The 13,358-nt window shown below is 38.3% G+C and overlaps 3 protein-coding genes across 3 annotated transcripts; all 3 read left to right on the top strand.

The window, feature by feature from the left end:
* Window positions 1-897: 897 nt before the first annotated feature.
* Window positions 898-2,076, top strand: LOC140956145 (uncharacterized). The gene is made up of 3 exons (XM_073412614.1): window positions 898-1,395; window positions 1,535-1,770; window positions 1,887-2,076. Exons 1-3 carry the CDS (start codon window positions 898-900, stop codon window positions 2,074-2,076), a joined length of 924 nt encoding a protein of 307 aa, XP_073268715.1.
* Window positions 2,077-2,896: 820 nt separating this feature from the next.
* Window positions 2,897-12,385, top strand: LOC118044924 (uncharacterized). Its single transcript, XM_073412483.1, has 7 exons — window positions 2,897-3,455; window positions 8,746-9,274; window positions 9,370-9,519; window positions 9,622-9,707; window positions 10,445-10,526; window positions 11,028-11,502; window positions 11,590-12,385. The coding sequence occupies exons 1-6, from the start codon at window positions 3,123-3,125 to the stop codon at window positions 11,177-11,179; spliced, it is 1,332 nt and encodes a 443-aa protein (XP_073268584.1). The 5' UTR covers window positions 2,897-3,122; the 3' UTR covers window positions 11,180-11,502; window positions 11,590-12,385.
* LOC118044922 (ankyrin repeat-containing protein NPR4) lies at window positions 11,287-12,243 on the top strand. The gene is made up of 2 exons (XM_035053398.1): window positions 11,287-11,502; window positions 11,590-12,243. The coding sequence occupies exons 1-2, from the start codon at window positions 11,287-11,289 to the stop codon at window positions 12,241-12,243; spliced, it is 870 nt and encodes a 289-aa protein (XP_034909289.1).
* Window positions 12,386-13,358: the final 973 nt, after the last annotated feature.

Genomic DNA, 13,358 nt, shown 5'->3' with positions numbered 1-13,358 from the left:
GAAATCGGGTTAATTCAACTATTAATGTTGAAGAAAATATCAAAAAGGAGCTCTTCAGCAAGAATTCAATGAAAAGAAAAGGTGTATTTTAAATGATCAATACCTAGTATTATTTAATTATTTAAAAAATAAAACAAAAAGGTAATATGGGTGAAGATAGTATGGAATGTTAGAAAATTAATTTAAATTTATTTTTTAAAAAACATCACCTGACAATTTAAGTTTTCAAATTAAAATAATTATTTGATATAATATATATTCATCAAAATTTGAATCTTATCAAATCATATTATTCTTAGAGCCTCTTGCATGTTAGTGAACATATTCCATATTAAAAAAATACAAAGATATAAACTGGCTGCTTTAGTTAGTTTTCTCATATTATTACGTTATGTCCACATTAATATGAGTCCAAATGTACGGTCACAAAATATATTAAGATAAACTCATTGTAACATTGTTTTTATATGTATATATTAAGGGCAGTTGCCGCCAGTCAGTTAAAAGAGTCTTAAGGTGGTTTGCTCTATGCTTAGGCTTGCACATTAATTTTTTTAAGAGTTCTCTTATAGGAATCAATGTTGATGACTCCTGCTTGGATGAGTTTGCAAAATCAGTTTACTGCAGGCATGATTCTCTTCCATGTAATTACCTGGGAATGCCTTTGGGGTCTAACCCTAGAAGGATTTCAACATGGAAACCCGTCATTGATAAGTTTCGAAAGAAACTCACTTCGTGGAAAGGGAGAATGTTAAGCATGGCCGGTCGCATTTGCCTTATCAAAAGTGTGTTGAACTCCCTTCCTTTGTACTTCATGTCCATCTTCCTTATGCCAAAAGGTGTGTGTCGCTTACTTACTTCCATCCAACGCAAATTCTTATGGTCGGAACTGTCAAAATGAGAAAAATTTGCAAAGTCCAATGGAGCGTGGTTGTTAGAGATAAGGATAGGGGTGGCCTTGGGATTGGGTCATTGATAGCCAAGAATAAAGCAATGCTTTTCAAGTGGATTTGGAGGCTCTCTCTTCCTGGTAATGAGCTGTGGAAGAAGATGATATTCAACAAATTCAAGCCGGTGTTTGAAAATGGTTTCCCTATTTTTAGTAGAAGATTGTCTTGTATCTGGAGGGATATAACATCCCTTATGACCACAACAGACTCTGTCTCTTCAGCTTTAGCCAATAATTGCAGATTTGTAGTGGGAAATGGCTCTCTGACTCGATTCTGGTCTGATGTTTGGTTTGATAGCTCTCCATTGAAAGTCATCTACCCTCGACTCTACATTCTTACCACTAAACCGAATGCCACAATTGCTGACATGGGAATTTGGGAGCAAGGAGAATGGAAGTGGGAGTTAGCTTGGAGGAGACAATTGTTCCTCTTTGAAACTGAGCAGGTCGTCTACCTTCTCTCATCTCTAGAAAGCTTTCGAATAAAGGCAACAACTTTAGATAAAAAAGTCTGGTCCTCTTCAACAGATGGAGGGTATACAGTTAAAACTTGTTCTCTACTTATTGACAGGATTGTGAATCCAGGGCTTAGAACTTTCAAGGCTTCGATATGGCAAAAAAGGGGTCCCTCCTAAGGTTCAATCTTTTCTTTGGCTAGCTGTTCAGAATAGACTGTGCACTAAGGATTTCTTACTTTGCCGTAATATAATCCCAATTGATCAAGCTTTTTGTATCTTTTGTGAAAATGAGATTGAGACTTCAAATCATCTTCTCCTCCATTGTAGACCAGTGTGGAAATTATGGATGAAATTCTTGGATTGGTGGGTATTAGTGGTTGCCTTCCCTGCTGTGTGGATGATCTTTTACATCAATGGCCCAACCTAGTGTTCGGAAAATTCCAGCGTAAGGCTTGGTCTATGCTTTCTTGTTGTGTTAGCTGGAGTATATGGCTTATGAGGAACAAGGTAATCTTCAATGATGGAACTGCGACCTTCGAAGATATTTTCTCCTTAATTCTTTATCGCCTCTCAAATTGGCTCAAGTCTGCAGATAAGTTCTTCATGGCTACTGGCACTACTTTAATTATGGGTCCTGAAGGTATTATAGATTGGTCTAACACCAAATAAAGGCTTTTAGCATGGCGTATCAACTTCTTCATTCCTAATGTCCTTTTTCGGTTATGTATCTGTTGACTTTCTTTTCCTTTCTTTTTGTGTTTGTTTTTTGTTATTGTGATTCTTTTCTTTTCATGTATCTTGTTTTTGGCTACCTTCTGGTTAGCCCTTTTAATATATCGACTTATTCCAAAAAAACTAACTAAAGCAGCCGTCATGTGAGCTTAATGGGCGTTGCTATCCTCTCCAATATGTCTCTTTTACAAAGACGTTTTATTCTATCAACATAACTTTATTTTATTCTTATAAAAGTAATAAATAAGACTTCACCTTTATTATATATTCTTATAATAGTTTCACTCTAAAAACTAAACAAGCAAAAACACAGATGCTAATTTACTTTTATTTTTAACAAGGAATAGTTCTTTATAGGGTTCTCAAATGGCTTAATTAAAAAAAACTGCAAGCTAGTTTGTTTCTTTGTAGTCATCTCTCTGGAAACAAGTTTTCTTGTTGACATTGATTTTACCAAGAGCTCGATATAGCAGCATTCCAATCATTTTGTTAAATTATGAATGCACCTAAAGAAGATTTTAGAGATCAATTCAAGATCACACTACAAACTACAAGTTAGTGCTAAGTTAAGTTAGGAAAGTTTTAGAGAAATCTAACAAACACTAGGAATATTCTAGGAAGAATGCTTGTCCACAATGAAAAGAACTTTAGAATTTTATAAGATTCGAGCAAGTTCTATGCTAGAAATTTAGTTTGTTCTATTTAGATTGGTTAAGAAGGCTATAAATAGCCATGCAATCATCACTTGTAAGGTAAGCCAAAAACCATGTTAAGCTTAGAACCTTTGTCCTAAAACTCTTCTACTTCAACCATTTCCATATCGTTCTTCTTTTACTAAACTAGTACAACTAAAAATCTTAACTATCAGACTACTTTCATTTCAATCCTTAATCACTAAAACCTCTAAACTAACTCTTAAACTATCATCATATTCTAAAACAGGTATAGAGCCCAATTGATCGTAAGGAGGAATTAGAGTCTTTATGGCCACCATAAATTCATCACAATCTATCTTTGTGTCACTTCCTATTTTTGATGGTGGAAACTATGATTTGTGGGAAAAAAAAATGGAAACACTCTTCAGGTCTCAAAATCTTTGGGACATTGTTGAGAAAGGATTTAAGGAGCCAGAAAATATCTCTACTCTAGAAGAAGCACAACGGAAGGAGTTAGAGGTGAAAAAGCAGAAGGATGCTAGTGCCCTTTATTTGATTCAACAATCACTGGATAATAAATTTTTTTCTAGGATTGTTGGAGCTTCAACAGCAAATGACGCATGGGGTATATTGCAGAAGAAGTTTCACGGCGATTCTGAGGTACGCACAATTGGACTCCAAACACTACGAAGAGAGTTGGAAAATATTAAGATGAAAGATTATGAGACTGTTAAAGAATATCATGGACTAATTAAAGTAGTGGTAAATTAAATGAGATCTTTAGAAGAAAATATTACTTATCAAAGGGTTGTTAAAAAGTTTATAGTCAATCTTACAAGAAAATGACTTTATAGTTACTGTCATAAAACAATCAAAAGATTTAACAACCTTGTTAGTAGCTAAACTAATGGATTCTTTAAAAGTACATGAGAAAAGACCAAGTAGCTACGAAGAAGACTTTATGAGAATGCTTTTCAGTCTAAGCTTAATAAAAGGTTTTAGAAATCTAGATATAATACCGAGAAATTAATGGATCTAAAACGATATTATACGATAATAAATCAACAATTGCCATGACAAATATTCTTGTATTCCATAGAAGGACTAAGCACATATCAATCAAATACCAGTTTCTACAAGAAGCAATTGACAAAAAAGAAATTGAGTTGAAAAATTGCAAGATTTTAAAACAATTAGCAAATATCTTCACCAAAGCGTTTCCACAAGTCAAGTTTGAGGCACTACGAGATCAACATAGAGTATGAGTTAAGTGCATTAAGAAGGAGTGTTAAATTATTAATGCACTTAATGAAGATTCTAGAGATCAATTATAGAAAATACTATAAACTACAAGTTAGTGCTGAGTTAAGTTAAAAAAAACACTAGGAATGTTCTAGGAAAGAAAGAATGTTCATCCACAATTTTCTAGTGTATTGACTAAGATTCCTGCAAGTTCTATGGCTGGAAAGTTTGTCAAAATTGTTCTATTTAGGTTGGTTAAAAAGGCTATAAATAGATATGCAACCATTACTTGTAAGGTAAGCCAAAAACTATGTTAAGCTTAAAACCTTTGTCTTCAAACTGTCATTCTTGTATTATATATATCTCATATCAACAAAATTTTTGCTTTGTCCTTCAACCATTTTGATATGAATCATACGTGGAGTACATGTTGAATCACACCTGGAGCTACATGTGAAGTGGACTAAGTTAGGAGCAGTAATTGTGAGTAAGGTGTCTGTTGCACTAGAATCGGTCAACTAAATAAAAGGCTGATTAGTGGGTGCTCCATGTCTTCAGAGCTATTTTGTTAGGAGCCAATCTGTTAGGATTTCCTGTTTTATTGCTAGCTATTTTCGTGCTTTGTCAGTTGTAAGGTTGCTGGCCTATTTAGGCAGCAAAGAAGAGGAATAAGATTATCAATCAAGCATTTAAACAATTCTTTCCACTCTGTTATTCTTCTTCTTCTTCTTGTCTTACCAAATTAATTCTATCAGTGGTATCAGAGCTTTTGTTTTCGATTCATGGATACACGTTCGAAATCAAATGCAGAATTCCGAACTGAAGTCACCGACATCTTAACCCGTCACGAGTCCAGCTTTGATGAGACAAAACAAGACGTCAATGCGATGAAACATGACTTGAATGAAATAAAACAAAATTTTTCCCAGGTTACGTCAACATTGCAGGGTGTCATGGCTGAACTACAAGCTTTTCGACTTAGCCGCCAAGATACTTCCAGAGACAGGGAAGGCAATTTCTTTGAAAGAGGAGAGACGTCTGGCAGCAGTCCTACCACCATCACACGGCCAGGTTTCGAACGATATCCGAATGCTTTTGACAGAATTCAGAATCAGGCACCTGACAGAATTCACCATCAGACTCAACTCAAATTGAATTTTCCGATATATCGTGGTGATGAAGATCCTACCGGGTGGATTTTTAAGGCAGAACAATATTTCGAGTTCAAGGGAATCGAACTCACGCAGCAAGTGCAATTGGCGTCATTCCATCTTGAAAAGCTGGCCTTACAGTGGTATCGCTGGTTCACAAGGGATAGAGGACCGATGAATTGGGCGGAATTCACCAAAGTTATTCTTAAACGCTTTGGACCTACAGACTATGATGATCCATCAGAAGCCTTGTCTAGGCTCAAGCAAACTACCAGCGTTATAGCCTACCAAGAAGTCTTTGAGCGACTCTCCCATAAGGTGGACGGGCTGCCTGAGAATTTTTTAATCGGTTCTTTTATTGCAGGTTTAAAGGATGACATCCGGATAGATGTACGGGTCAAACAACCGAAGACTCTCTCAGAAACCATCAGTGTAGCCCATCTCATTGAAGAAAGGAATCTGTTGCAGCGGAAGCCTAGCTCCAATTTTCGTTCGGCAATGCCAAACTACAATCATAGGGCACAACCTACAACAACAGTGGGTCTTCTGGGACCACCTCCAATGCAACCTGTCACCCAACCAACCGGAAACAAGTTTCCAGGTCCTATTCGGCGCATCACCAGTCAGGAAGCCAGGGAGAGACGAGAGAAGGGGTTATGTTTCTATTGTGATGACAAATTCGCTCCTGGACACAGGTGCATCAGGCCACAGTTGTTCATGATGGAAGACATACTCTTTGAAGATTGTCCAGCCGATGTAGACATGGACATTGAGAGTAATGGAGAAGAGGCCATTCCAGAAATTTCTTTCCATGCTCTGGCCGGAACAAATCACCCTCAAACCTTTCGGGTGATTGGAAAGGTAGGAAATAAAGAGGTCACGGTCCTCATTGATGGAGGAAGTACTCATAACTTCATAGATCAAGCGGTTGTCAGCAAACTGGCGTTACCAGTAATCCGTGACAAGGTGTTTCGGGTGACTGTTGGAAACAAAGAAATCATTGAGTGTACAGGGCGCTGTATGGGGCTTCTACTCACTATCCAGGGGTTGCCAATTCGAGCTGATTTTTATGTGTTGCCCGTGGCTGCATGTCAAGCAGTTTTGGGAGTGCAATGGCTGGAAACATTGGGTCCGATTGAGACAGATTACAAACAACTTAGCATGTCATTCTGTCATGCAGGAAAGTCACACACCATTCTAGGATTACACCGGTCTGAGTTAGCCCCCATGACAGAAAAGGAGTTGCTGTACCATTCAGGCCCCAGATTTTTCCTTCATATGATGTCAACAACAGCCTCGCTAGAACCACCAACGCACATTCCAGCTGACTTGCAGCGGTTGTTAACAGAGTTCGATCATTTGTTCAAGGAGCCATCCGGGTTGCCGCCAGTACGAAGTCATGATCACCATATTTCCTTACTGCCAAATCAGCCACCGGTTAGCACACGGCCCTATCGGTACCCCCATTATCAGAAAAATGAGATAGAAAAATTGGTGAGTGAATTCCTTGAATCCGGCATCATCCGTCCAAGCAGGAGTCCATTTTCGTCACCAGTTCTGTTGATAAAAAAAATCTGATGGCTCGTGGCGGTTTTGCGTGGATTATCGTGCTCTCAACGACATCACAATTAAAGATAAGTTTCCAATTCCAGTTATTGACGAGTTATTAGATGAATTGCAAGGTGCAAAATATTTTTCGAAGTTAGATTTGAGGTCTGGCTATCATCAAATAAGGGTTTGTGACGACGACATCTCCAAAACTGCCTTCCGCACTCATGATGGTCATTACGAGTTCCTTGTGATGCCTTTTGGTTTGACTAACGCTCCCGCCACATTCCAGAACTTAATGAATGACATTTTTCGACCTTATTTACGGAGGTTTGTCTTGGTTTTTTTTGATGATATTCTGGTGTACAGCAAGTCTTGGGACGAGCATTTACAACATCTTAAAGTGGTCCTCCAACTCCTGACCACTCATCAGTTGTTTGTCAAAGCATCCAAGTGCCAATTTGGGGTTTTAATGGTTGACTACTTAGGCCACCGAATTTCATGGGAGGGGGTTGCGGTAGACCCCAATAAGATCAATTCAGTCCAACAATGGCCTGTGCCGACTTCAGCAAAAGGGGTTCGCGGATTCCTTGGGTTGGCAGGATACTACAGGAAATTCGTCCGTGATTTTGGTTCAATTGCTGCACCTCTGACACAGCTCTTAACCAAGGATGGATTTCGGTGGACAACTGAATCTCAGGAAGCATTTCTGAAATTAAAGACAGCACTTATTTACTCCTCCGGTTTTGCGACTTCCAGATTTTGAGCAGCCCTTTGTTGTCGAATGTGATGCAAGCGGGACAGGTCTAGGAGCTATACTGTCACAAAATGATCAACCAATTGCGTTCTTTAGTGAAGCCTTGAAAGGGTCGGCAAGGGCACTCTCAACTTACGATAAGGAAATGTTGGCAGTGGTGAAAGCTGTGCGCAAGTGGCGACCGTATTTGTTGGGCAAACCGTTCATCATCAAAACCGATCACCAAAGTTTAAAATACTTACTGGAGCAACGTATTTCTACTCCTTCTCAAGCTAGATGGCTGCCCAAACTTATGGGATATGACTACACCATACTGTACAAACGTGGCAGAGATAATCAAGGTCCGGATGCTCTATCTCGTGTCACCTTGCTTCAGTTTCAGGCCATCTCATTATCCTCCGCAGATTGGTGGTCTTCCTTGCAACAAGAGGTAATTGTTAATCCTTACTATGCCACCTTGAGTACGAAGGGTTCCTCCAATTGTGTTCTCAGAGATGGAGTTTGGATGGAAAATGGTAAAGTCCACTTGAGCCCAAACTCCTCCTTACTACCTGCAGTATTAGCAGACGCACACTCCTCGCCGGTTGGAGGGCATTTTGGCTATCTTAAAATGATATGAATCATACGTGGAGTACATGTTGAATCACACCTGGAGCTACATGTGAAGTGGACTAAGTTAGGAGCAGTAATTGTGAGTAAGGTGTCTGTTGCACTAGAATCGGTCAACTAAATAAAAGGCTGATTAGTGGGTGCTCCATGTCTTCAGAGCTATTTTGTTAGGAGCCAATCTGTTAGGATTTCCTGTTTTATTGCTAGCTATTTTCGTGCTTTGTCAGTTGTAAGGTTGCTGGCCTATTTAGGCAGCAAAGAAGAGGAATAAGATTATCAATCAAGCATTTAAACAATTCTTTCCACTCTGTTATTCTTCTTCTTCTTCTTGTCTTACCAAATTAATTCTATCACATTTCCAAACTATAAACTAAAAATCTTAACTATCAAACTACTTTCATTTCAATCCCTAATCGCTAAAACCTCTAAACTGCCATCATCTGCCAACACATTTCCATTACTAAAAGGCATGTACGTGCATGATATACTTGCAGTTCTCTTTGAGTGATAAATTTGTTTTCCATTACATTAATGATCGGTATTGTGAGTTAATATAAACTTGCTTAGGATTTCACTTAACAGTATATTTAGCTTTGAGTTTAGATTGTTCATTAACAATAGTTACTTACATGATTTTATGTAGATAGCATCTGAGATAGAACACGATGCACCTTATGGAGCAGCCATGAAAGGAGACTGGCAATGCATGATTAAGTACTGTCAGGAACATTTCGAAAAAATCCACTGTCCAGTTACGCCCTCTAATGATACTGTACTTCATCTAGCTGTGTACAGTAAAACAGAGCACCCACTTAAAGATTTACTTGAAATCATGAAGAAAAGAGAATTACCTTTAACTGAGACAGAATTTCTCAAGAAAAGAAACAAATTTGGAAATACGGCTCTTCACGAGGCAACCATCTATGGCAAATATGAGGCTGTAAGACTCTTGGTAGAACGTTGTCCAGAGCTGCTTTCGATTTCAAATGACTTCGGTGAAACCCCATTGTTTACAGCTGCTGAATTTGCTGAGACAGAGATAGTGGAGTTTTTAATCAGATCCAAACCAGGACAATGCGTGGATGATAACGGCCGCCTATTACCAACTCACAGCCACAGAACGGTAGATGAACTGTCCATCCTTAGCGCTGCTATCATAGGGCAAAAATTTGGTAACAATTCCTCTCTTTATTGAATTCTCAAATTTAAAAAGTATACATATATAAGATATTGTATAATTTTTGTCTTCCCAATTTCATGAATGCAGAGACAGCTTTACTGTTGCTAGAACTGGATAAATCGCTCGCCAGCTTGAAGGACAAAAATCAAATATCTACTCTTCAACTTCTAGCCGAAATGCCAGATGCTTTTGAGAGTGGATTTGCCATGGGCATATTTGAAAGACTCATCTACCGTTGTATGCCTACTCCAACCACATTATTAGACCTTCCAATATTGCCTACATATTCTTGTTTGAATACCTATATGTATAAAATTTGAACTCTAAATTATGTTGCAGGCCTTCCTGTTAAACATCACCACGAGGTAAAATCACAGGTACAAACTTGGTGCCTGGCAAATAAGAGAGATCTTGAGAGCGGTCGGTGTTGGGTATGCAACCAAAGTCCCACATTGGCTAGAAATGGGGAGGATCAAGGGTATATAAAGATGGACAAATATTTCCATTGGTATGAGGCCTTTTGGGGTATAGCCCAAGAGCAAATCCATGAGGGCTTAGGCCCAAAGTGGACAATATCATACCAATGTGGAGATAGGTGGTGTCCGTAGTCCCTTCAAGTGGTATCAGAGCCTTGCCCCGGAGTTAGCCATGATGGATGAATCCTTGGAATGCCGAACAAAAGGTGGTGGGCCCCCCAAGCAAATCACGTGTGATCCGTGGATCAGCTCTTGGATAGGCGGTGTGCTCCAGGTGCTTCACGGACGTGTCCTGGCTCCAACACGGTGAAGAGGAGTTGACCTAGAAAGAGCAATCTCTCAAGTCAGGTAGTGCTCTCCGGATGCTTCATGGACGTGTCCTAACCCCAACACGGTGAAGTGGAGAATGAAGAATCATGGTTGATAGAGAGTGGACGGATAAATGATCGTTTGAGGGGAGGCTTGGTGGTCCTTTGTTTGAGGGGAGGATTGTTGGGTATGCAACCAAAGTCCCACATTGGCTAGAAATGGGGAGGATCAAGGGTATATAAAGATGGACAAATATTTCCATTGGTATGAGGCCTTTTGGGGTATAGCCCAAGAGCAAATCCATGAGGGCTTAGGCCCAAAGTGGACAATATCATACCAATGTGGAGATAGGTGGTGTCCGTAGTCCCTTCAGTCGGGGGAGGAACTCAGGAGATCTGGGGAGTGTCTCGAAGAGGAATCAAAGAGGCTGCATACTCAAATATTTAAAGGTCCCTGAAGGTATTATTGAGCTACCTTTATATATCCAGATTAGATCAAGTTCTCCAATGCAATGAAACACATTTCATTCATGTCAGCATTAAGGAATCATAAGAATTTAAATTTCATGGCTTGACCCGATATTTGAATCCTGTAGCCAATATTAGTTCTTATATAACTGAGTCGCAGTTTCTTTTTTTAGTGGACACGGGCTACACAAGCAGAGTAGTTCTTCCCAATTTTTAACACCAATTGTCACTTAAAAAGGTGTATTAGTGGATTAATATAAAATTATTTTTATGATAACATGAGTTTAAACGTTTTGCTGACGTAATCTTTGTACTTGAAAAAATGTGATTCGATGTTATAAAGTGGTTTTGGTTCACATCCTATTTTTAGATGCTTCCACTAAATTTAGTTTTCACCTTTTACTATCATTATTAACATTTCTTTCCATTTCATAATAATGTCTAGCTCTCATCCATGTTTAATTTCATTCCCTTTCGCACGATCATGATGTAGTATGCTGGCTAAAAGGAATCTGGGACCAGAAAAGAAAGCATGTATTTGCTTTGAGATTCGCCGAAAGCCTAATAAAAGAAGATAAGTCATTGAAAGAAGTGCAGATTCTGAAACCCAACGTCTACCAGCACAAACTTCGATGTCATCATTGACTACTAAAAAGGAGATCCCATTGTTTACTGCAACTAGAAGGGGAACAGAAAAGATTGCGAAGCTGATAATAAGACACCATCCTCAAGCTATTGACCAGCGCGATGAAATGAATCGGAGCATTTTGGATGTGGCCGTCATGTATCGCCAGAAAAAGATCTTCGATTTTGTGAAGCAACAGGAAATACCGTTTGCTAGACTACGTCGAGTTGTTGATAATAGCAACAACTCATTGTTGCACCAAGTTGCAGATGTAAAACAAAACAGTGGAGTAACCAAGCCTGGGCCTGCACTACAACTTCAGGAGGAGTTGCAATGGTTTGAGGTGAGCCCTTTTCATCCATCTTGTATTCCAATTAAGGTAAAAAAATTCCTTTTTAAAACTTTCATATTTATCTCCCAATTATTGCAGCAAGTGCAAGAGGTAATTCCTGATCATTATGTCCCGCTCCTGAACGATGATGGAAAAACTGCAAGAGAGTGCTTTGAAATTTCGCACAAGGAACAACTGAAAAAGGCACAAAAATGGATCAAGGAAACATCTCAGTCTTGTTCAACTGTAGCTGCACTTGTTGCTACTGTTGTCTTTGCTGCTGCCTATACTGTGCCCGGAGGTTCTGATGAAAATGGCAAGCCCAACTTCATCAACTCTCCCTATTTTGTGATTTTCACTGTCTCTGATGTTGTCTCCTTAGCAAGCTCTTTGACTTCCCTTGTGGTGTTTCTCTCTTTGTTGACCTCTCCGATTGAGCTACAAGATTTTCACATCTCTCTTCCTCGAAAACTTATTGTTGGCTTCACCTTCCTCTTCTTTTCTGTGATAACGACCATGCTATCCTTTGGGGCAACAATTTTGATACTCATTCAATCAGAGAGGAAGTTGACAACATTACTCCTTTCCATTGCTTCATTCCTTCCTGTCTTAGTATTTGGAATAATGCAATTCCGTCTGTACGTCTCATTTATGGGCTCTACATTAAACATTCTCAAGATAGCCTGGAAAGCTCATTCATCGTCTCTTGTCCCTTGCCTACCATGGGGAAAAAAGCTCCGTCGAGAAGATTGACACGGGATATATAACTGGCATGGATGTTCTTCCTCTTTCTTGTTTGTTTGAATCTCTACCATTGATCATTATATATTGAGTGTAATAGCATGTATCGTTGTTATCCATTTTCATGATATTTATGTGGTTTTGCTCCCTTCAATGGTGGCCTTAAGCTAGTATGTAATATATATAGTGTGTCATGGGGTGGTATTTGACTAATATGATGTCAAGCTTGCTTCAATCGTTTACATGTTTGAAAATCTTTTTAACATAATGATAACCATGAAAGGGAAGACAAAGAACAATAAAAAAAATAGAATGGATATAACTTTGTTTTGTTATCGTAAAAATATAGAGTTTGTGCATGATAGACTACTAGTCACAAAGCCCAAAATCAATGTTGCTTTAAACAAGAATACACAATTATTTTTCTAGCAATAGCATGTGTTTTTCTAATGGATATGCTTCGAACATATCTAGATCGGTGAATTTGAAAAATTACAGATTGTATGAAATAAAAAGTCATGATTGTCATGTGTTTATGCAAGAAAAATCATTTCACTTGTGTATAGGGATTTATTGCAAAAACAAATATGAAGTGCACTCACGAAAATCAATCACTTTTTTAGAGATATATGCTTTAGTGAGTTGCATACCCAACACATAGAAAAACTTGAAATGAATATCGTCCAGAAAATCCATAAATTTGAGATGATTTTCCCTCCATTTTTTTGTGATTCAATGGAATATCTACCCATACATTTTCTGTTTGAGGCAAATGTTTGAGGTCATGTTCATTATACATGGATATTTCCATTAGAGAGGTTAGTAATCACATATGCATCCTACATAAATTTCTATTGTCTTTTATTTTTTAAAAAATTAAAACATTTATTTATTCAATTTTTATTTAATTCAATGCATATACTTGTTCAGCCTTTAAAAAAAAAGTATAAAACAAGGTGCATATTGAAACTTCAATATACGAGGCTTATATTGTTGAAAAGATCTCAACATTTGCCTAAAATCCCTCAACACGAACTAAAAAAATGAAGGTTTTGTGCAGTCAAATAAAGATCTTGCATAATTATATGAGGATCTACCACTAAAATATTATGTAAATAGCATAATAG

This window comes from Populus alba, chromosome 11 (genome assembly GCF_005239225.2).
Source record: "Populus alba chromosome 11, ASM523922v2, whole genome shotgun sequence".
In the NCBI taxonomy this organism is placed as follows: Eukaryota; Viridiplantae; Streptophyta; class Magnoliopsida; order Malpighiales; family Salicaceae; genus Populus; species Populus alba.
Note: the sequence above shows the minus strand (reverse complement) of the source record. Positions and strands in the feature narration are given on the sequence as shown.